The 25,136-nt window shown below is 36.2% G+C and overlaps 1 protein-coding gene across 2 annotated transcripts in view; it reads left to right on the forward strand.

Annotated features, from left to right (window-relative positions):
• The window catches only part of CUNH8orf34 (chromosome unknown C8orf34 homolog), a 133,296-nt gene that overhangs the window by 97,108 nt on the left and 11,052 nt on the right, over positions 1-25,136 (forward strand). For both annotated transcript variants that reach the window (XM_039379850.1, XM_039379851.1), the window contains 2 exons: positions 17,598-17,683; positions 22,654-22,727. In XM_039379850.1, the coding sequence (XP_039235784.1) occupies positions 17,598-17,683; positions 22,654-22,727 (160 nt within the window). The remainder of the gene's footprint in view (positions 1-17,597; positions 17,684-22,653; positions 22,728-25,136) is intronic.

Genomic DNA, 25,136 nt, shown 5'->3' on the forward strand with positions numbered 1-25,136 from the left:
TAGCATCTCTTTAGCAGGTTTGTAGAGCCTCAGGGAACTTCAGCTCACAGTACTGTCAGAGTACTGGATGGCCTTGCAATTCTAGAGAGTTTTGCTGTCAGCAGCAGCGTGGCCTTATGCTTTAAGGAAAGAGCAAACATGCTAGTCATGGGATTCTTCCCAATTCACCACAAACAAATTGCTTATGTTGTAAAACGTCTTCAAACAACTAACTACATGAAAATGTGGCACTTGTTTTTTTTTTACCTGGCATCCGTTGTCCAGGTATTAACTAGTAGAAAGATAAGGAATATAGAAATGTGAAGTTTTCTACATGGTCTTTCTGAACTTACAATAACATATGGATTACTATGAAGGTTAATTAAATTTTGAATTCCCTAAAGTAGCCGCTAACAGCAGGTGCCAAGATTCTGTATGTTCTCTCAATCCTGCACATCAGGGAGCTAACGGCTCAGATCTTGAGCCAAACCCAGCAACCTTGGCTATTGCTGTTGTCCTTTAAATGCCTGTACTGTATGACTGCCATCTAAAATATGAGCTGTGAGAGAATGATCTCATAAAATCCCTTTTACCACTTCACTTATATGAGAGAATGCAAAACAGTGCTTTATTTTGCCTATACACCTTCATTTTATTCCCTTCTATACCGTCTCATCAGGAGCAAGGGAAGTCAAAAGAGAGAAATGGGTGTTGCTGTTGTATTCACTAGTGAGGAAAGTAGCATTAATTCTTCGGGGTGGTAACCTTAGTCTATCTATTCTTTGGAGCATTCCTTCCTTCTTTCTGAGTCTTAAGACACCTTTCCTCTCTTACTTCAAGACAGAGTACAGTTAGCTCTCTCTCTGGTACCTTCACAGGGGTTTTGTCCAGAGCCTTCTTGTAGCTGAAGTAGTGGGTACAGAGAGTTGCATGAAGCAAATGGTTTCAAGGACATGAAGACAGTGTTTTTTTCCTATTTGGTTTCAAGAGCAATTAGATTTGGTTTTGAGAACAATTAGATTTTCTGTTACTCAGTGATATAGCCATTCAAAATACTGTGCTATAAAATTACAATCTAAGTATTTTAGTCATCTCTCTGGAAGTTTCTCAGTGTTGGCATTTATTTCCATTGTAGTGACAAAGCCTAGTATTTAATGACAAGTCAAAATATTACAGATATTAGTGTATTTATTTGATTTAGAAATTATATTTTTATACTTTCATATTCTGTTTTATAAACAGTCTTGTGTGCTGTACAGTGTGTATATTAGTACTATGAGATTTGGTTGTAGGCCTGTTTGAATATAATTGAAAATTAAGTCAATATAGGTTGTTATGCATATTTTTTGTTACATTTAAACAGGTGTCTTTCTTAATTTTACACATTTTCCAGTTGTACAAAGTGATTTCAAATGAATGGAGCTATTAATGGCAGTGGGTGTTCTGTAGATAATAGGGTTTGTCAAATCAGATTACCAGATTAGATTTGCTGAAGGTATTTTAGCTGTCTTTGGGAGAAATATGACTTTTTACCTGAAATCTAATTGGCAAAGTTCCAAATGTTGGAATATGTGCTTCTTGGCTCAGACAAAAAGTTTAATTTTACAGTTGCATTTGCATAATCTGTTTCTTTCACCTTGCTGTATTTTTTTAAATACTTTGCTCTGATTAGTCTTCAGTCAATTTACCTCCTATGACACCTTCATCAGAAGTTTCCTCGCTTCTTTGGGTATGTTGGAGCTTTTCTGAGAGAGATTTATTTAAGCAATTGAAGGAGTTCTTCAGTACTAACTTTAATTAATTTGGCTTAATATTTTGTATCTCACTTCGAAAGGACAAAGGTCTTATTGAAGTTTCACGCTACTTCTTCATTAAAATAGTGTGTAAGTTTTAGACTCTTCTGCTACTAGGATTACATTTTCTTGCCATAGATCATTAGAACTTCTTAATTATTTGAAATTAGAGTGAACAGGTCTATGACTATGTATAGGCTGCCTTAGCCTGAGAGGAGTGCTGGTTTCATTCTGAAACCACCTGCAGTATGGTACATTGCAGCTATATGTGTCATATTTTTTGTGGCTTCTATAGCTTCCTACAGTGAGAGCACAGTGAGTTGTGAGAAGAATGCACTGAACCAACTGTTTACCCCATGCTGAGATATTTTTGGTCAGATTTCATTTAGCTCCAGTTTAGCTTCTTCTCTTTGTACCACTCAAATATGTGAGAAAATCAGGACTCAGATTCTAGAATATAATAATAGGAGGACAATACTAGCAGCTTCTGGTTCCCTGTTTCTCTATCAAAACAACCTTATTCCTTTGCTCGTAACTGGCATTTAGTTCAAGCTGGTACTAAATGTCCCGTGTAGCTGGTTTTCTCTGGCTGTCACTAGGCTGTTAGTCTGCACAGTAATAGTTCTTCCCTTGGAATTCCCATATTCTATTTCTGAAGCAGTGTTTAACACAGTATCAGAGGGTCATCTTAAAAAAAAAGAATGCCAAATGGAAGTGACTATAATTAGAGATAAAAATCTACTTTGTTACAACGCAAATTAAATCCAGTTTATATTGTGGGGGAAACCTGCAATGGTGTTGAGGCACTGCATTTGGGAAAACATTCTCTCTCGCCTTAAGTCTCTTAGACTTGTTCACAAATTATAAGAAATGAGACTGGAGATAATTAGAACTAAAATAAACCCCCCAAACTTGTAATTATTTTTTTTTTTTTTAGAAACTGGTATATAACCTTCAGCGCTGATAATTTCACCAATCATCTTCAAATAATAAATAGATAGATAGTTGTGACTGATCAAGTCAGTAATTTTAAAAAAAGGTGTAGTTCTCCATCCAGACATCTAGGAGATAAAGATAGAGGATTCTTTCAAGCTATCACACCAAATTGGTTTTTACAGCTTGTGATTTAAAAAACTAAAAAAAATCCCCCCCAAAACAACCAACCAAAAAAAAAATCCAACCCCACAAAAAAACCCAAACCAAACCAAACAAAAAACCTAAACAACAAACAGAGAGAAGGAGGAATAAAAGGAGGGGTTAATTCTGCTGGAGTATAAATTGGTTTGTAGTCTGGCATATAGCTCTAAGAAACAGAGAGCTTACTGTTTTCTGTATAGATGTTTCACACACGATGAGCGAAATGCAGATGGATAACAGCTTTAAGAGGTTTTTCAAATGGGGAAGTAGCTACAGAACAATGTTATTCCCATAGCTGTTCTTGGACTACAGGGCAAGTTAAGCAGCATATTAAGTCATCTAAATAAAGGGGTGACATCATTCACAAGGTGGAACAAAGCAAGGTTTACAGATACAGAAAAAAGACTACTAAAGAAACTCCCTGGAAAGTTTGTGTCTTTCTGTTTAGTTGGAAAATTAGCCAAGACACTTTTAGTACAACTGATCTGGATTTAGATTATTTGAGGAAAATTATTATAATTATAATTCCTTCATCAAAGAGCACAACTGGTTTGACTGATTTACAGAGTAGACTGACTCATTATAACATGTTTTTGTGAATCCCTTCTCACATACAGGCAAAACAAATTAATTTCAGGTTTGGCTGATGAATCAGAAGACACAGTCACAGATTAGCAAAACTCATAGAGATTTAAATGACAATTTGTAAAAGCAAAATGACACTTCCATATTTTCTCATATGTATTTTGACTTGCACTTGAGTGATTTGTAAGAATTTAATTGACCACAAGGTAAAAGATAATATTAATGTACTATTGAATGAATTATAGAGGTTTTTCTTTTCTTCTTTTTTTTTAAGGACCACCCATTAGCCTTGTATGCCCACTGCCATGCTCAAAAGTTAAATCTTGTTCTTGTGGAGTCTTGCCAATGCATTCCTGAAAGTAAGAAGCTTTTTGTTTTTAATAGCGCAAGGGCTGCATTCATTCTTTTTAACATCAATAGAATACAAAAAAGGGGTTGCATGTGATTAAAAAAGAAATGGGATTATAGAAAACATACTGTGCCACAAGCTTGAAGGCTTCTGAACAAGAATGTTGGGAAGGAGCGCTAGTCGCATACAAATGTAGGTTTGAGATGCAATGTTTTAGTTAATAATGTAAGATTAGCTAGAGCAAAAGCACAATGAAGTAAGGAACTAGAGGAATCAAATATATAGGTATAAACAAACAGAATGCACCTGTACATTAAAAAGTAAAAGTGGTTTTTCTTCCTGTCACCTCTGGGATGTGGAGTACAGTTCAAGTGTAGCAACTGGTATGCTTGAACTGTTGCTGTAGAATAAATGAGATGCTCTGTGCATGCTACCATTACAGATGTTTTTGGAAAACTTAGTCTGGAAAAAGTACTCAAAAATTCTCATGTCAGTTTGCCTCGCTCATGAAATCTTCATTGTTACCCTGCTCATCATCTATGACTCTGACTCCTTTAAGGTATCTTGTCCTCCAAACAGTCTTCAAGTTAGCTTATTTATTTAACTAGACCAGTTAACTTTTCTTTTACCATCTGGATTTTTGTAATATTTTAGTAAGTTTAGTTTACTACGATGTAGTCTCCACTACGTCCATGCATAGTTGGGACTTAATCATATAAACTACGTGGTGCTATGTGAAATTTAAGAATAACATGTTGGTTTTGTGAAATACATCACTGGACTTCAAGCAGATCTTCATGACATAGAGCCATGGCAACCATGAATGTGTACAGGAGGAGACAAAAGAATTGAAGGATCCAGTTATAATTTGTCATAAATTTCAGAATAATGGTGGAAAGAATAGAACTGTTGTCTGAATTGGCCATCACATGTCTCTAGAAAAGAACAGGAATTAATTGATTGATTGGAGAATTCTCCAGTGTTAACCTAGTTTCAACCATTTTGTAGTACTAGAGTTTGTATGGAGGTGCTTTATCTGCGTATCACAAAGCTCTAACAATACTAATGAGACTTGAGGTCATAAAGAAGCATTTGGTGAAAAATATCATAACGAGCTATGCAGAAAATAGTCTGAACCTTGACAAGTGAATCTAGTTTAACTATCAAAAGCAGAAAAGGTGATGTCTGTAAATAGAGAAAAAAGTGCAATTAACAAGCCACTTTACTCTATGAACTATCCACGGACAACACTCCTGAAACTTCAGGCAAAAAAGAAAAAAATTAATGAAATTTATTACTCCTATGAGGAAGATCATAAATACTGACTAAAAACTACATTTAAAAAGGAGATAAAGATCATGGGCTCCTGGAATACTTCTTCAAGTAAAGGAAGGAAGCCTACTGAGCTTCCTCATCTTCCACTGTGCACTAGATCCTTATTGTTTATAACTGGTTTGCTCTCATTGTCATTGTGTTCCCTGAACAGAGACCATTGGGATGGCTGACTTGTCTCTTGAAATGAAATGGAATCTCCTATCTTGTCCAGGCATATAATCCCAAAATAACTCCAGAACTGGGGATGGGAAGGTGTCAGGGAGTGGGTACTGTGCCATGCAACATTGGGATAGAGTCTGATCAGGTAGGGTGAAAAAGAGGGGCAATGTCTGGCATTCCTCTATGGGTGCCCTAGATCTTGGAAGAAGGAAGGATGTATAGAGTTTGCTGCTGGTGCGGTTTTTGGCAGGTGGTCTAGGTTTATGTTCCACCAGATTAGACCACGCCATCATGGTAGATACTTTTGGTCTGTTTTCAGAAGGCTGCTGCTGTTCAAGTCTGAGTGTAAAGTCTTCTTTCCCAGACTGAGCCATTTTGGTGTGAGTCACCTTAAAGGGAGTAGTGTCTTGAAAATCCATGCAGAACTTAATGACATTGAAACTCCATGAACTGTTTTCCCCTTATCCTGACCATGTGTAACAGTGTACACTGTCTGAGTAAGATGATAAAAGGCATTGAAATCTAACAGGAAAATTTCTGCATTTGCAAATATTCCTTACATGAATTGTCAAAATTGCTCATTGATAGCATCTGCAGATGCCAATTTAAAGGTGTTTCAGATATGTTTGCACATACTGTAATCATCGCTTTAACTGCAGTTTTTAGAAGTGGTGGAATTAGATAGAAGAGAACCTGCTCACTGTGAATATAAAACAACTACCTGTTCTCCTTTATAGACTTTAATTCCCTTCCTAATTTAATGTTTTGTGGGGAGTAACCTACAAATGGTGGATCTTGGAATGCATATGACTAGGAATTGGGACTTGAGAAGAATAAATTGTAATTTCAAAATCATGATATAACATGATATGTTTATTTGGAAAACCTAGCATTACGTTTCCTCTTTAGACCTGACCCTTGGTTTTGATTCCTATTTCTCCTCGCTTTCTTTGCTACTCCCCAAAGGTCTTGTAAATGAATGCATAGTGAGTATTCTGTCAGAGCACCCCATTTTTCCTGATAGCTTTATTTTGCATGCTGAGTTTTAGGTAAAATTATCCTTTTTGTGCATTTAAATGGGTTTTGATTTATCTGGAGTGCAGCCTTTTACGCAGAAATGTAACAAAGAACCCCTTAGCATTTGTATTTTTCTTATTTGTGGGTTTAATAAAAGTTTTAATCTTCCTCCACATGTAAATACCTTTGAAATATGTAAGCTTTTAAAAGAAACAGCTAATTTTTGTCTAGTCATGCAGCGGAAGGGTGGGAGATGATGTTGTGTCAATTTATATTTCTGCTTTATCAATAATATAGAGATGCATGAGAAGGAATAACCTCTCAAGTCCTCCATACAATCCCTGGTTTGGCCCTGTACACTATTTTATAATATTGGGGAATGGATATAGGTATATGTGTGATTTGGTACATGTATTTGCATAAAGAATAGTCTTTGTATGTCTGCCCAGTCATGGTAAGGCCAGCTTAGTGACTCAGTTTCTGGCAGAAACTTCTGGTTTGTTAATTTTCCTGAAATCTGGGAACAAATTACTTAAAAGTACCAGGGGAAAAAAGTGTTTCCAAAGTGAAGTGGTCAGTACAGAATTTATGTTGGGGGAAAAATTCTGTGATTGAGGTTCATGTACAGACTCTGAGGAAGTTTATATCTTCAAATCTCGCCAAACATTTGGAATATATACTTATATATTTTTTTCTTTCCTCTTATGCATTTCATATTACATTTCTGCCTGTGTACTATTTCTAAGTGACTATTTTTACAGAGGAGAAAATACTAAGTATTCCAGATGACTTGTCTCACTATTTTACATTCTTTTTTCTTTTTTCCTTTTTTTTTTTTTTTTGACCTTAGTTTTACTGGACCTCTTGTTGCAAAGAGCTGAAGTTTCCTCATGGTTGTTTGCTAGCTTCACAGACTCTGTCCTAAACCAAGTGTTTTATTTGCATATTTTTTCCCTTTGGAGTGGCAAACAAGTAAATTAGACTCCATATGGTAGTGCTTTATAACTTTTAAAAATCTCCTTTCACTTTGTAAAATTGTGAAGAAAACCCATATTTTTCCTTGGGATACTTAGAACTACTTATAAGGTGGAAAACCAAGAAGAATTACAGGAAAGGAAAAAGCTGTGGAAAAAAAAACCCACAGAAATTTTCATTTTATTTTTTCAATTAGTTGAATTTGTACAGTGATTAATTTGCCACATTTGGTGCATAAATAACCACAATAATGTCTTAATATTCTTAATTGTGTGTTAAATACAGCTAAAATAAACCACTTTATCTTTCCTTTCCTGGAGTGGTGTACCACTTTGGTATCTTGTTCTTTTAAAGAGAGGGAAACACTGAAGAAGAAAATAATTAAGGAAATGTTTTTACTGGTCCTAGTGGTTATCAGAGATCATAAAACCATTTTTAAGATTTGATAGGCTGACTTGATGAGTTGTCAGAGTAATGCACTGGCTTGCCTTTACTTTCGGTGACTCGTGTTTCATTAGAACATCTCACTGTATGCAAAACAGAGAATATCTGTGTGATTTCAAATTATTTTTTGAGTTCATGGATCTAAGTTTGACCTCTGAAATGCACAACATGTTATCATTTTTAGTCGCAAACTGCAATTAGTTTTATGGCAAACGCACAATGAATATGTGTTTTGGAAGATTGGCCAAGGTCTTTTTATTTCCAAAATTTTTACTGTGTCTTGGGAGGGGAACAGTTTAAGACACAAGATCTTTATGAAATGCTTAGACAGGAATCCCAACAAGATCAGACTTCTTTCCTCCCTCTTTTTTACCTGAATTTCCCACTTGGTAAACCCCCCAGCAGTAATTTCCGACCTATCAGAAGTTCCACAAAATGCTGTAATAATAAAAATATCATCCATTATCAAAAATTATGTAAGCTGTGAAGAAACCAGTATTTTCAGATGAAGCATTTCTCTCTGAGTGTGATTTAACAGGTATTTTATTTCCTTAAGGACTGCATGAGTGGAGTAGACTTCTTGCTTTTGACGTAACTGTCAATCACCATAAGAGAAATGGAAGACTTCCATTTGTTTGGAGAAAGATAAGCGTTGACATGTTAGTGAAAACAGACTTAGAATTGAAACATATGCACTAGGTACATAGCATTTACAAGTGAATTGCATCTTATTCATACATCCTAACGTATTGTTCTCATGATAGGTCTGTTTTTGGAAACATGGCACTTAGTGCGCCGAGTTAATCTGGAGATAGTCCTACTCTACTGCCAGGGAATTAGTAGCTAGTTTTGATTGGAGGAAGAATGCAGTATAAGATGCTGAATGCAGTATAAGATGCTGTGAATTAATGACGTGTTACTAGAACATCTTTTGTAAGAAGTATTGGTCAACAGTACCTAATTTTTTTCATTTCATGCTGGTTATAAAAAGAGAGAACTGGTTTGAGGAGGTTGGTAAACTTGTGAACAGTTAAAAATGCTGTGGAGAAATCTTAAGAATAGTAGATGTAAAGGATTTTTTAGGTCTTTTGAATGTACCAGTCTTGATTTGTAAAAATGAAAGCACCAGGAGCATGTTTGAAAACAAAATTAGTATTATTTTGCTGGTCCTGAAGATTGTTCTACTGTCTCTCCATTTAATGGAGGATAACATCTACTTCATTCTGTCCTTCATTTGTAGATCTTGTCAAGACATCTCTTTCTCTACAAGACCCTTTTAACCTCCTCAATAACTTAAAAAGAGAAGTGCTTTATCAAGCCTTTCTCCCTTCTTTTCCCTTGCTCTCTTTGATGTGTGCTTTGCAAGCTAATTCTTTATTGCAGTGTTTGTAGAATCTTTCTGTTTGGGGCAACACGGTTATGTATATTAGCCACAGCAGTTGCTTCTGGATAAAAAAGATATAGGGAAGAAGCCAGGAGATCATGAGCTTGGGGAAGCTTGTTGCTCATAATTTGAGGCTCTGGATAGCAGTTTAATATAGCTCTTAAAGACACAAATGCACACTCACACGCAAAATTCTTTCACAACTCCTGCAAAAAATGGTTCAGGAGAAGGAGAGGAGAAGAAAGAGTGTTAAGTCTGAAAAGACTGACAAAGACTGTAATTTTTCTCCTGTGAGATAATGGTTTGAAGTGAGCAGTAGATAAAAGATTGCCATAAGAATGGCTTAATTCCTCACCTTGTAAAAGGATTAGATAATTCAGTCTCTTTATGGATTCCTTACTCGGGGAAATATATTTCCACTTTTGGTTCTCCTCAGAAATAGTTACAGATTGTACTTATTTAAATGCACAAAGACCTGCATTCAGACATTTTGAAAAAGCAAACAACACACAGAAGTTCATTTTACATGCTGTGTTCATGTGTAAGTTTTACTCAGCAAGTGGATATTCTAGTATTACCAGATGAAAACATTGGGGCCGTGCATTACCTATGGATGACATGGAAACTCTCCAGAAAAATCTTCAAAAGTGTCTGGAAAATAATGCTTTTAATTTGCAGAAAAAGAATGAACTTCAACCAAAATCCATTTTTTACTACTGTTTTTATGAATTTTCAAATAATTTGCTGTATTCTAGTGTGTAAGCACTGAGAAATAGTGTCCTTAAGTGAATACAAAAGCAAGAAACTGGCTGCAATTTGAATGGCATCAGTGAAAATGAAGTTATTTTAGATTAAGTGTATCTTAAATCAGGGTGAAACTCAAAGAATACAAATGCTGTATATCTCATATAAATAGAATTGATGGTAGGAACAACATACTCCTGTCTGATAGCTTTACATCTTTTCTTTGAAGTGGATTAAAAGGAATTATAAATCTCTATTGGGAGGCATGCTAATTATGTAATTAAGCTTATATTCCTACCTTTTATTCAAAAATTGTCTTAAATATTTGTATTTATTCATGAAGTCTTATAGTTTAATTTTGGAAATGTCTGCCTTACTAGATAATGTTCTGCAGGATAATTCAATTGTTCTCATGCTTTGTTTCTCTTCAATGCAGATGCTTGTATGTCTGTGGTGAAAACAGAAGCTATGACAGTGATTTCTTAATATAACAAGGCAACAATGCAGAGATTTCCCATTATTGCTTCAGACTTGAGAGGTGGCAGCCACTCTTATTGCTCACCAAATACATAATCCTCTGTTAGAGGATCCCCTTCCCATACATCTAAGACATTTTTCTTTTATAGTTCTAAAAATAGTTCTATGATCAAAAAATCATATATACTTATTTTAAAATCTAGTCATCATGAGGAAGGTAGAGTGTGTAGCTAAAGCTGATGAAGAGTTTTACCAGATAAAGAGCACTTTTGCTTGTATATTGTTCAATAATATTTATTTAATATAATTTTACCATTATATTGACATCCTTTTGTCTCTCTACCTGTGAATACACTAAGAATTTTGCTGGCACAGTTTTAATATTTTTATATTTGTAAAAGACATTAGTAAAACAAATGGAATAGGTCAGAAATTCCTGGCTTTATATTTGAGTGCTGAAAAAGCTTTGGATTTTACACCAGTATAAAAGTTCAGAACTTGTGGAGACAGTCGGTCAAGGTACATGAGATCAGAATTTGGATCAGTATGTTTGGGAACAATGAATTAAGTAAACTCACCATATTATAGGCAAGTCAGAACAAATGATTATGAAGTACTCTTACTGGTGTTGAGGTTGCTAGGGAAAGGTGCAAGAAAACATTCAATGTAACCTAAAAGCATGTGGGCCCTTTCAGAACTTTTGTTTTCTGATCTCTGTTGCTATAACTTCCCTGGAGTTATGTATTTGTCATAGTGAAATTATAATTCAGTATTACAGTGCTGTCAGATAGAGATGTTAGATGTAGATGTAATGTTTTAAATTACAGAAAGGAAGCAGATGATTTGAAAGGAGAAAAAAAAAAGGAAAGTTCTATAAGTCAAATTTATTCTTCTCCTCATCTCTCAATGAAATTCTCTTTGGCTGCCAAAGAAACATCATCATGTTATGTGTATAATAAGTTTCTTTTGTTAATAAGTTCATGATGTTCCTTAAATCTTACAAAATATATATTACAGGTTTTGATCCAAATTAATAACTACTTCATAAAGAAACTAACTATAAATCACTGAAGTACTTGTTAGGATTTTTTCAAAAGCATAGTTAGCTTACTTTGAAATAATTTAAGCAAAACAAGTGATTCAACAAATCAAAATTTCCTTATTTAAGAGTCTAGTACAAACATAACACTGCTTCTGTTTTTCAGAGGACTTTTCTTGTTGTAGCCTTAAAAATGTATGTCGATCTTGCCTGATCATGAAAACAACTTCTGTTTTTGCTGAAAGATATAAGGATTCTTTACCAAACTTTCCCCTACTTCTCACCATACTTGGCTAAAAGAAGTCAACTGAGTCTTCAGCAATGCAGATCAGGAATTTTCCAATTAAATGCATGTTCTTCAGGAATAATGTTTCACAGAAACCAAAATGTTTTCAAGTGTTTATTGAGATTCAACAAGATTTAGCTGACACAGGGCAGAGCGGAGAGAATGGCTGGAGCTGCAGTGCTCAGACAGGTGATATCTCCCTTCCTTCTAGGAGAGTGCCCTTTACTGTCTTGGAGCCCCAGTGGAATTTTTCTTTGTTACTGAAAAGTCAGCAGAAGCATTTTTATTGTCTTGAAATTGGGGGTTTTCAGGGTTTCTTCTTAAGTGGAATATCAAAGTTTCTATTTTTCACCTCTGGGGAATATCAGAATTTGAGCACATTTAGCCAGCTTTAGTTTGCTATTTCTAAAAATAAAAAGAAGTGCTTAGTCACGTACTGGAATTTGAAGGCCAGCCAAGTGCACAGTAATTATATAACTCTTGCCCGCAGTTGTTTATTTGGACTTAAAGGAGATTTTGTCTAAAAATGATAACCCTTCTGCTGGCTCGTTTTTGGAAGGAATAGAATAGAATTTTGGTTATTTAAGTGACATATTTCTGGAAAACTGAGTCAGAATAGCATTAACCTGAATATAATCTAAATTCCTCTGTCTGTAAGTGACAATCACTCTCTTCTGAATTTGATATGACAAAGAAATTTCCTTAAGTACAACCTCTACTATACAGTAGCAGAAGACAATAATACACATACTTTAGAAGTCCATTTTGCTCAAGAGTAAATATTTCTACAAATTTCAAATCTGAAAATGCATGCCAACTTTAAATTGTGGAGAAAAAGCACACAATTCTCATTCAGCTTTCTAACCCATTCCCTGTTATTTTTCCCCCAAGATATAGTTTAATTCCAGTGTCATATTGTCTAGGAATTCCACAGCTGTATGAGGGCTACTGCATTGTTTTAAGAATGGTACAAGTGGAGAAATCACACCTACTCGTGCTTTCCTCTCTCCTTCCATCCCCACTATCCCCACACTTCATTAGGTACCCATTATAATTAGTTTGTTTAGGATGCTATTCGATGGATTTTGGATTCATGTAAGGAATTGTTTTGTATGATCATCTTACCTCTTTCTTTTTAGTTTCTAAGTGGAGTCATCAATTTGTCAACTTTCTAAAGCAGCAATTACCATAATATCAAGAAGCTGTCCTTTTAATAGCTCATTGGATATTGATAGGTATCAGAGAGCTTTGAAAAGAAGACCACTAGTTCTGTCACACAAAAAGAATGGGGAAGTACAAAGACATGCCGTGTAGCTGATTACAGTATAGAAGAGCAGTGAATTCAACTGGATTGTGGATATTGATTGTCAACATTTATTTTCTTTTCAAATAGGTCAAGCATTTTTTCATCTGGCAAAATAGGTGACTCCTATTGAAATATCAAATTGCAATATACTCACCTTGATGTCCAACAGCCTGTGTTTTAAGAAACATAAACAGCCTAAATGATTGAATTCAGCAATGTGCTTAACATGAAAAAAAATCTTATCATTTGAATCTTGAGTCTATTTTTTCTATTTGCTGTTGTCTTGCCCTTGTGAGACAGTATAGGATTTTATTATGCTGTGACTCATTCAAGGAATGTAGAAGTAGTATTGTCCTCTTTTTGCATATTCTTATGGAAACATGGATGAAGCAGCAGAGTGCCTCCTCAGCAGGTTTGCTGATGACACAAAGCTGGGAGGAATGGCCGATAGCCGAGAGGGATGTGCAGCCCTTCAGAAGGACCTTGACAGGGTGGAGAGGTGGGCAGAGAGGAACCGTCTGAAATTCAACAAAGGAAGGAATAACCCCATGCAGCTCTACAGGTTGGTGGCTGACCTGCTGTAAAGCAGCTTTGCAGAGAAGGACCTGGGGCTCCTGGTGGACAACAAGCTGTCCATGAGCCAACAGTGTGCCCCTGTGGCCAAGAAGGCCAATGATACTCTGGGGTGTATTAGGAAGAGCATTGGCAGCAGGTCAAGGGAAGTGATCCTGCTCCTCTACTCAGCCCTGGTGAAGCGACGTCTGGATTGCTGTGTTCAGTTCTGGGCTCCTCGGTACTAGAGAGTCTTGGAGCTCCTAGAGCAGGTCCAGTGGAGGGCTACAAAGATGATTAAGGGACTGGAACATCTCTCTTATGAGGAAAGGCTGAGGGAACTGAGCCTGTTCAGTCTCAAGAAGAGATGACTGAGAGGTGAATCTCATCAATGTAATACAAGTGTCTGAAGGGATGGTGTCAGGAGGATGGAACCGGGGCTCTTCCTGGTGATGCCAAGCAATAGCACAAGAGGTGATAGGCAGAAACTGTGGCACAGGAAGTTCCACCTGAATATGAAGAACTTTTTTACTGTGCACTCGAACAGTTTGCCCAGAGAGGTTTTGGACTCTCCCGCACTGGAGATATTCAAGAACCATTTAGGCACAATTCTGTGCAATGTGCTTTGGGATGACCCTGCTTGAGCAGAGAGGTTGGGGTCCCTTCCTACTTGACGCATTCTGTGAATCTGTGAATCATATTCTAAATCATACTGGGGGTGTGACTGTGATTCACACACCCACAAGCTTGTTTGTAATGATAGACCTGGTATAATGCTGCCACACCAATCCTGTAGAGTTTATTTAGAATGTCTTTGGTCCTGAAGTCCTTCACAGTTTTCTTGGAACAAGTCCTATAGAATGCTTTTTGCAGTCAAAGAAAATTGAAATGTTTACCTGGAGGCTGTTTGCCTTTGTAGCTCTTAAACCTCCAACATGCAGCTGGTTAATGTAACTGAAACAATGGCCTCTGAGCAGGAGATCACACTAGAAACAGAATGTGTATGGAAAAAAATGTTGGCTACCAGGTATCAAGTTTTGACTCCCATTAAAACAGTCAGTAGCTGAAATATGTTTTGGTTAATAGCTGAAGTAGTTCATGAAGTGTTAGTAAGATAGTAGTTTTTAGGTAACTCTTCTAGACCTATGCTTCTTTCTAATCTATGCTTCTCTCTCCTTAAGATTTTTTAAGTGCTTTTGTTTTACTGTGGCGGTATCTTATGAATAATATTACTATTGAAGAAGAAATTGGAATCATCCAAGTAACAGAATTCTTTTGGCAAGAAATAGCGTTTGTGACTTTTTTGTTGCTTGAGTCACATGAGAATCTGTTCTAATATGAATCTATATGTAAGAAATACATAAATAAGTTGAAAATTGAATGTGAAAATGAGGTCCAGGTATGTCCCACATTTAATTCACCCGTCCATCCAGTACCCCAGCTATTTCTTCCTGCAAAGGGAAATAATATGAAATAGATTTTCTGAAAACATTGAAAAGATTTTTTTTTTTGCATGTTCTTCATGAGACAGTGGACCACTTAAATTTATGTAAATTTTAAAATAAGATGAGGATAATTTCAGTTGTTCATGTGTGGTTTGGATTTATGGAAGCTCAGAATGGGAACATATTGTAAAATCTTGAAAATTCTGATGGGATAAAAGAAGCAGCTCCTACTTCTAGAGGTGGTTTTCGTATGAATGCAATATAAACAGAGAAGGTTGGAGTAATTTTCCTTTTCATTAAGCATAAGTAAACTACCAACATGGCTGCAGAGAAGAGTACGTCACTTCTGGTTCCCGCAATTCTGTGCGTATCCTTATAAGCTTGAATATGTTCTTGTAGTAAACGTGTATGTATGTAATGAAGGAGGACAGGCAAATTTTATTGCAAAGGAAAGTTATGTGATTTTTGAAATCATCCTTTTTTTGCATAGTTATTTCATTTGCAATTTGTTTTCTCACTATTTGAATATCTTTATGATAATCATACAAATTTATTTGCTTCTGTTTGACTGTCATCTTTAGAAGAGCCTGTTTGACAAGGTAGCCTTTTAAAGAATTGACAACTATAGCATTAGAAGCCAGGTATACAACTATAAAGGATTCATAGAAGTAATTTTCAAAATTAGGTTTACAGCTTCTAAATTCTGTAGTTTGTTGCCTTGAGGAGTTTTGTGTTCTATGGAACTACCTCCTTGGGTAAGAAACATTATGAATTTACATTGAGCTTTCCATCATAAATAAACCATTGTAGGGGTAATATAAGGATATAAAGTAATTGAGGGTTGGGGGGAAATCATTTTGAGAAGTATGAACAAATGACTTAAGGTCCAAATATATTAGATAACTATGAGAGTCGTAAAATACGAAATTCAGATAGGGCAGATACGGGGGTTCTGCTTGGCTTCAAAGGTTAATTCAAAGCTTAGTGTAAAGCAGCTGCAGCAAGTAAGAATATAGAGTGAAAAGAACATTTTTTTTTCAAGCGATAAGTTATTTCTTTCCCCAAGGTTTTACTTTAATACATTTTTATGATTCCTGGGCTTTGCAAAATTGAATTGCATTTTTCATATTCTTTTCATGTCTAAATAAATCCAAGGTAAGATAACCTTTATGTAAATGGTGGTTATATTGTATTAAGAGCTACAAACCATTTCTTCAGAGCAGAATCTGTACTAAGAGCCTGTAGAAGGATGATGGGACTCTTGGGATGGTCCTTTAAAAGAACAGATACAAGCATTATTTTTGTAAATTGCTATCAAGGCGTTACAGTTAGGTGGTGCAGGAGGAAAGCCTAAAGTTGAAGTCTGCCATAATTACTGTATTTTCTTTTTAAAAATTAAAAAAGGAAGAGGAAATATTCTTGCATGCATTTCCCTTTGGTGGGTTAACCTTGGCTAAGAACCAGCTCTCTACCTAGCCAGTAGGATGACAGGAGAAAATAAGAAGTAAAAGCTTGTGAGTTAAAATAAAGACAGGGGAATTGCCTACCAGTTACTGTCCTGGGCGAAACAGACATGACTTGGGTAAAATTAGTTTAATTTATTGGCAATTAAAATAGTTTGGAGTAGTAAAAAACTAAAAGACAGACTTTAAAACCACACCTTTCCTCCTCCTTTTCCTGGGCCCAGCCTCACTCCTTCACTCCAGACTCCTCTCCCCACCCCCTGAGCAGTGCAGGGGAGACAGGAAATGTGAGGTTGTGGTCAGGATCCATTTTGGATCCTCTCTGTCCTTTCTTCCTCATCACTCTTTTCACCTGCTCCAGCGTGGGCTCTTCCCACTGGCTGCAGTCCTTCGGTAAAAAAACCTGCTCTATTGTGGGTTTTCCATGGGCCACAGTCCCTCCAGGGCATATTCCCCTGCCCTAGTGGGGTCCTCCACAGGCTGCAGTGGATATTGGCTCTCACATGCATCTCACCATGGGCGGCAGGGGAGTATCTGCTCTGGAGTGTGGAGCACCTCCTCCTCTGACCTTTGTGTTCCCTCTGCTGCTCTTTTGCCGGTGTGGCATTGTTCGCTCTTTCTTAGCTCTGTTTTCTCCAAGGTGCCACCATTTTGACTGAAGGGCTCAGCCATGTCCTGCTGTGGTTCTTTTGGAGCCAGCTGGAACCACCTGTGTCTGGTTCAGGACAACCCCGGCCTCTCCTTACCAAGACCACTCCTGCAGCCCCCCCGCTGCCAACACCTTTACGTGGACATCCAGTACAATCCTGTTCAATTAAAATATGTTTTAAGGTAGTGAAGGAAGCTTGTAGTTTCATATGCACATGATACCACCAAACCCCTACTTTCGTTAAAAGACTTACAAAAATACATGAGCTAGGATTCAGTTGGCTGTGAGTTTCTTGGAGGCTAGTTTTGGTTACTGGACAGTCTGGGATGTCATGAATGAACCATGGGTGTGGGCTTTTCAGCAAAGCTGCCCTTTTAATTAGGACGATGTTGTGAGTACAATATGCAGTCAGGGATAATGGTCTGTCTTATCTAAGCAATATGATTGCAAATGTTTTCATTGCATTTTCCACCATTTAGATTGCAAGGGGATAATTTGGCAGAAGGACCAGAAGATGTCTCCATGGTATCTCAGGCATCTGAGCCAGCAGTGTCAGACTCTGATGGTAAGTCATATAAATATTTGCTGCTCATAAAAAGACCCTCAAACACCAACATCTTGAATTTACGAGTAGAGGTTATGTCTGTAAAAGTTTAAACACTTTCAGAGAGTGTTCCTGGTATTTGAACTCAATCATTTACACTTGAAATCTGTTTGAAGAGCCACTAACGTGATTTTTGTCATGGGCAATTAGCACTCCAGAATAATTCTTGGGCATATTTTGAGAGGTGCCCTGGGCCAGAATTTGTTCTTAGTAGGCTGTTCGTATGTTAGCATACTATTTTGGATGTAAAACAACTTAATAGCATAGACATGGGCTGTTCATTGCCAGTTGGCTTCTATGCCAAAGAATGGTCTTTGAAATATTTAGTATAATACCACACATGCACCCACATGACTCAATACACAGCAAAAATAAAGCATTTATACAGTAGTTCTGAAGAACGTTTTTTCTCCTCATACAAACATCCTATGTTGCACTAATCTGCAGTCAGGACACTCAAGCATTTCAATTTCTGCTCAGGATTTAGAACAGAATAACACCTGAAATGCTGGAAAAGGCAATTCCTAAGGGAATTTCCAGAGAATGCCCAGCTTTCCTACAAAAGATAAAGTTAATGAAGGTTATCTTAGCTGTCACTGGAACAGAGAGAGAAAGGCATAGAGGTTTGGACAGAGAATCTGCAAAGATAAATCTTTCAGTCCATTCCCTTACTTGTGGGCAGAACCAACTGAGTCTATGAATTGTAGGGCTTGATTTCAGTATAGTCTCCAGCAGCCACAGGCAAGTCAGCTATGTTGATCAATTAACGCAAAAAAATGAAAATCAGAATTAACTTTTTATTTTAGTTATCCTACTGTCTGCTATTTAGTGCTACTATGTGTGCTATTAGGTATTAGGGCAACCTGAGCTTTCACTCATTTCTCTTGGCTTATTTGTAAACCAACCATTACTCACTAGTATGTCTTTAGAGATAAATTTTTTAAACTGGTATTGTGAGAATGCATGGTTTCATGCAGTCACGACATTAACTTTTCCTTTTATCTGCAGTTGATCACTTAAAGAAAATAATAGAGGACTCAGAATCTCAAAATATGATGTCCTTAAAATCATCATGAAGATTGTCAGCTAGAGATACTTAGACTGGTGATTTTACTCGAGCCCTCTGAAAGGAAGGCAAAATTCTTCTGTTATGAGAATAATTCCCAGGAAGAGACGTGGTGGTGGCTTGTTAGGGATAAGTAAGGGAATACGCAAGCATGAGATTATTGCAGTAAAATCAAACAGAGGGGTAAGACATATATGTAGGAAAAAGTTCTACAGTTCATGAAATAATTTGTTTTGAAAAGATCTCATCCTTCCTTTTTCCTTCCTGTGTATCCTTGTTCTTGAAGTGAAAATATGTCCACTTTGCCATGCCATCTTCGGAAATTGTAGGCTTCAATAAAATAGTTCAGTAAAATAGTTGGTTGCTAAGAGGCAAAGTCACCAGGATTAAAGAAGATGAAATTGTCACAAAGTTCTGGATGCCATGTAATATTGAAGCTGAATCTTTCATGGTCACAGAGTTTGGAGCACAAAAATGCTCTACCTGTTATAACTTGGGCCATTTCATATGTTTCTGAATCCTCTGTAGTCAGTATGCCTACAGAGAAGGTGGAAAAGACTTTCACTAAAAAAAACCACCTTCAACAAAATACGGGGAGTAAAAGTATACTTTTACTCCCTGTAGGAGTAGGGAGTAAAACAGGTAGGTGGGGCAATGACATTCATGTTGTTATAAACACATCTATCTGATGTCTGTGAATATACGTGAACCTGTTAATCATATAGCTGGAAGACAGCAAAGCCTCTAAGGCAAAAAGACTGAGGTCAACAGTAAGGTAATGCCAAATTTCTGTCAAGAAGCACTCTCAGAAATGTTCAGCATTTCAAAGTGTATGTTTTTGGGTTTTTTCCTAAAATGTTGGCTAGTAATACATTTTGATTTGAAAAAAAACACAGCTGGATTTTGTGAAATAGGCACAGACTAGAAACAGGCACAGAACTCGGGCAACTGCCCATTCTATCAATCTTCTCTATAAATGCAGCACATTACTTGCTCTCTGTGCATCTGATTTTTATTTCCAATAAATATGTATGAGAAGATGATAAAAGAGACTCCTAAAGATACTATTAAAAAAACCCTAAGTAACCAAGGCACTGAATTTTTAGTTATGTCCACTTACAGATTTCTTATATGATGAAAAAATGAATAACAGGCTTCACTTACCAGGTTTATTTGAATTTATTTTACTTATCAGTACCAATGACCGTAGTGAGAGAAAACTATGCATTGGGAAGTGCTGATGCAAACCATTCGTTCAAGAATACGCAGGCAAGGTGCTGATGCACAGCAAAGTTGAGAGTAGCTTTCTTTAGATAATGATCTGTTTCTGGGTTAGTGGGAGATTGTTGTTAGGTCTGGAACGTCTGTGGATTTCAGATGAACTAAGTTCAGAAGTAATTGGCAGCACATCTGATCTAACAGCCCTTATAAATAAGCTTCACTTGAACCAATTCCACTTAATAAAGTCAATGTAGTAGCTTATGTGAAAAGATCATGTGCAGCATCAGACACTATACTGACTCCACTGTCAATCTGGATCTGGTTCTAATTAACCACTGTACTGACTTCCCTGTAGTGTAATCCTGCAGAACTGGACAGACTTATGTTTGATCTAAGCAGTAAAAATCAGAGGTAGGAACCAGGTCTCAAGATTGAGGAATACAAGACACTTTAAACCTGCAGTTTCTTTTCACTGTCCTAAACTATACCTCTCAAAAATGTTTCTCTTTTCCATTAGACTTCACAAAGGGAAGAATTTAATAGCTAGGTTCTTGATTTTGATTAGAAGCAGCAGCTTCGGTGACTGCACAGCAAACTTCCCCTGTAGCTGCCAAGCCTGTCAGGTTTGTCTCTTGGGTCAGTCCTCCACTGAGCCCTGCTCTTCTCCTGCAGAGGTAGATGGGGAGAATGTCTGAGTCTTCAAAAGATAGACACTATAACAGAATTTATCTAGTAAAATCTGTATCTGTCAACCCCCAGTGTGTTTTTCAGGTTGGGGGAATTGTAGAAGCATTGTACTACTGTGTTTCTGTTTTGTTTTGTTTTGGTTAGTTGGGTTTTTTTAATATATATTTAGAAATAGTATCACTAAAGGATAATTGTTCAGTTACTCCCAATCTCCTATAAGTACCACAGGACCTTGTTTCACTTGTTTCACATGTTCATTCTCTCTTGCTGAAAAGTACCTTACCCTCTGCATGAAGCCATGATATAAGGCACGAAAAGAGGACATTATTGCAAATAAAGTTTTTGCAATCTATGCATTCTTGTAGAAAGAAGCCTAAAAGGCAGTGACTTATTAGGGAGTAATCTCTTAATATGGGATAAATGAAAAGCATAGCACTTCGAAACCACTCCTCGAATTATCAAAGAAAAGCTGTGTTTGTGACTTTCTTTGCAGTACAGTGTCCAACTCCACATATTTCTGAGGTGCAGGCAAAGCCTTGTTTCTTTTGTGACTCTACCTGGAATAATGTAATTGGACTGAAAATGATAGATTCTATGGTACTGTGTAAATGTGGTATTTCCTATTCTATTGTTCTGTTAGATCTACAGCTCTACAGATTATATTGTGATACGTAATACTTAGTTTACTAAAAAAGTTTTACTAGAGTAAATTTCACATCAGTAGTTCATTCCCGACCAAACAGGAGTCACTGATTTTTATTACTTGCAGTAGAAATTTGAAAAAACTTAAATGTATAGCTTGTACATAGTTGGCGTTTTTGTTTTGATTTTGATTTGTTGTTGTTTGGGGTTTTTTGGAAGTGGTTTTATGTTTTGTTTTGTTTTTTTTTCCTTTAAAGCCAATATAGTAGAAAGTTCAAAACAGGCATTAGGATATAGAGAGATAGTTTGAAATCGGGGATGTTCAATAGAAATATGAACATATGAAACACACATAGAATCATTCCAGATGGAACTGCCTGACCAGGGTAAAAAATCAAGGATGCAAATATGTGGGAGCTAGGATTGAGAACTAGATAATGCAATGGCAAAAATGTGCCATCATCTCCCAGTTTGTGCACAGCTCTCTGACCACAACTTTACATCATCATCACCTCTTCTTCCTCCACTTTTATTTGGTTTTGCAATGAATGTGGTAACCATAGTTACCGTACTTCAGTATAGTTCTGATTTCATAATAAGTATAGTCTGAGATGTTCAACAAATCAGGGTCTGGAAACATGAGGCCCTCCCTGCTGACTGTCTGCATAACAGTAGAACCTAGGGAAGATCAGAGCATCTTGTTTTCCTGGGCTGCTGATGCAGCATCTAACTGTCTAGCAGCGTCAGGCAAAGAGGGAAACTGCATAGCATGTTACTTAGAAATTGCTTTCTCTGACATGGGTACATAAAATCTGTTTTGAGTCATTGCATATGCATCAAATAGGTATTCTAGACTTTTCACAAAATCCTGTCTTGTTACAAATGTGTCAGTATGGGCAAAAATTATAGCTTACATGGCTTTTAAATGTTGTCTAAATTGACCAGGACATTTAACTTTAAGGATTTTAACTGTATTCTAATTATTTTAACATGATTAATTAAATCTAATTTTATCAACTTTAATAAAGCTGAAGATCCACTACTCACTTGTGTAAAAGACAAACAGTATTTAGTTTTAATAGTAAAGAACCTACAAAACACCTTGGCAGCTGAAGGAAGCTAGTCATGTTAGAGACACTGTTCCATGTTGCATTAAGCTTATAAATTAAAATCAGACATAAAATTAGAAATAAATTAAAATTAATTGAAGAGAACTGAAAAGTTGTGCATTTAAATTTATGGGCTTTATATTTTCAAAGTGACTAATGCTTACTTAATTAGAGTGATTTACTTCTCTTCTACCTCTTTGGAACAGCTCAAGTACCCGGAGATGAAACACTTACAGAAGCTATTGATGAATTTCAGAGTGCCTCTCAAGTGGCAGGATCTGTAAGTATCTTCCCATATGGATAATCCTTTAAAATTTTGTGGTTTTAAAGTTTCATAAAGAATAGATTTTGCATAAAGATGAAAGTTCTGCTTGCCAACACTGTCATCCTAGAGAGAAGAAAACTAAATTTACACAATCCTTCCAAAGGAAGGACAGTTCTCTGTCTTAATTTTCCTTCTAGGAAAGGTGATATTTTGAAATGCGTTTTTATAATTTCATACAAAACTGTATTTTGTTAAGACTTACACATATAGCTCCTGTTGAAAGTGCAGTCATTTTATACTATGTCTGTATGTTTTTAAACATTAGTCAAATATTCATTTTACCAGATATTACTCAATTTTACAAATAGAAGAGAAAAAATAATTAAAACTTTCTTTCATTATGAAATATGAAATTATAATATCTCAACTGTAATTTAGCTTTTTGTTAATATTTGCTTGAAAACTAAGAAACAAGAGGTGTCTAGTTAAAACATATGGCTATAAATATATATATACATATATATATTTAAAGAATGCAACATTATGCTTAGTAATATTTCCACCAGTTCTTTTATTTTGAAATTTAAGAAAATCATTGCAGATATGAAGTTTGCAGAAAACATAACCAACAGTAAAATAATTTCAAAAAATTATATAACCATAATTTTGATGCTAGTTGTATTGCACCAGGAATTTGAATATAGGTTAAAGAAGGGATTAATTTTTTTTCTAAGACAAATATCTTGACAATAGTTGTTTGGTTTAGCAAAATTTTAGACAGATATAAGAGGACATGTTAATTCCTGTTCAGCCATTGCAACACTGGTTTATAGCACACCTTAGTGTTTATAAAGTAAGTGAAAAGAAGAGCTCAGTATTTTTTAGCTAAGGAAAAAGGGCAACATAAATTCAGGCATCTGATTAGTTAGTACTAGTAAAGCTAGATAATATTGAACATAAAGTATTTCCAACGGGAGTTATCAAAGCAGTTAACAGATCTGGAGTTCTAGATCAATTCCTAAAGCTCTGAGAACTTGGAGTGCAAGAATCTCACACAGCATTTGCAGATATTGGGCAAAAGGAGTAAATAACAGAACTTTAGTTGCCATTGCTTGGAGTTTCTTTCTTGAGCCTCCTGCTTCACACCAGTGAACAAAGGGGTATAGTAAATTTTGCATCAGTTTCTGAACCCATGTTCCTTGTTGATTTGGACCTGCAGCTACCAAATTTGATTTATCAGTTCTGCAAACATGTAGCATAGGGAAAGAGCAACAAATTAATTGAATTACATAGAAAAATAAAAATGCATTGAAAACAAAAGATCATTATGCTTAGTAGCAAAATCTTGTTACAGAAATGTACAGCCTTCAGCTGAATAGTTTTAAATATATTCTCTGTGTGTGCATGCTTAGGAACAAACAAACAATATGTACCTGTGTCATTTAATGCTCTGCTAGTTCCAGGCTTGGTTAAGATTGCCTGAGACAGTAAGGTTCTGGGCTGTATCCCTGAAAGCCACATTGGCTATTGCTGTTATGGCCAGTGGTGCAAAGAGAAGACAAGAGCAGTTGCAGCTATTGCTCTGTCCACCCATCCTCTCTGCGGGGCAAAGGCAGCTCACTTCGCTTCCACGATTTCTTGGGAAACTACTTTGCCTAAGTTTCTAGGGAGCCAGTTATGGTTAGTTCATATGCTATGGGGTTTTTTGGGGGTTGGATTTTTTTGTGTATTGTGTCTTAAAGTTCTTGTTTAAGTGGTGCGTAACTAGCTGATTGTGTACTTTTCTCTTTACGTAAGATTCAGGTATCCAGCACTATGATTGTCTGTAACTTATCTCCTCAAAACGAATCAAACGATACAACTGTTCTTGTTGCCTTTTAGGGCTCTGATGGAGAGATCTGTTCCACGGTCCCCTAATAACTTTCAGTGAGACTTATTCTTTGACAATCTTGATATATAAAATAGAGAGATAAAACTGAGGTTCCTCATAGGAAGGCTGTGAAGATAAATGCATTCTTGCAATGGATTTCCACAAATCCTCCAAAGCAGTAAGAAATATGCCTGTAAAATTACTTCAGAATTTTTACCAAAATACATTCTGATGACTTGAATGATTTTCAGATATTATATGAGATACAAGATGAGAGAAAAATAGAATAAGGTGTTGATCAGACATTTCTCATAAATTGGACAAATTGGTTCATGGCATTCACTCAAATGTGCATATTACATGTAAAAACCACTGATGTGTTTTAAGGTGTGCAATGTTTAACATTGGTACTGCATTCCAATAGGGTAATTTGAATCTGTTGCTAGTTAAATGGATCATTATAATAAGTTTTCTCCACTAATGTGTGTTTGAAAAATTTTTCTCAAAGGTACATTGGCCTTCATATGATAAGTACTTTTAGAAAAATTGTAGAA

The sequence above is a fragment of the Pipra filicauda genome, unplaced genomic scaffold (assembly GCF_003945595.2).
Source record: "Pipra filicauda isolate LSUMZ 115617 unplaced genomic scaffold, ASM394559v2 scaffold177_size2800117_pilon, whole genome shotgun sequence".
Taxonomy (NCBI): domain Eukaryota; kingdom Metazoa; phylum Chordata; class Aves; order Passeriformes; family Pipridae; genus Pipra; species Pipra filicauda.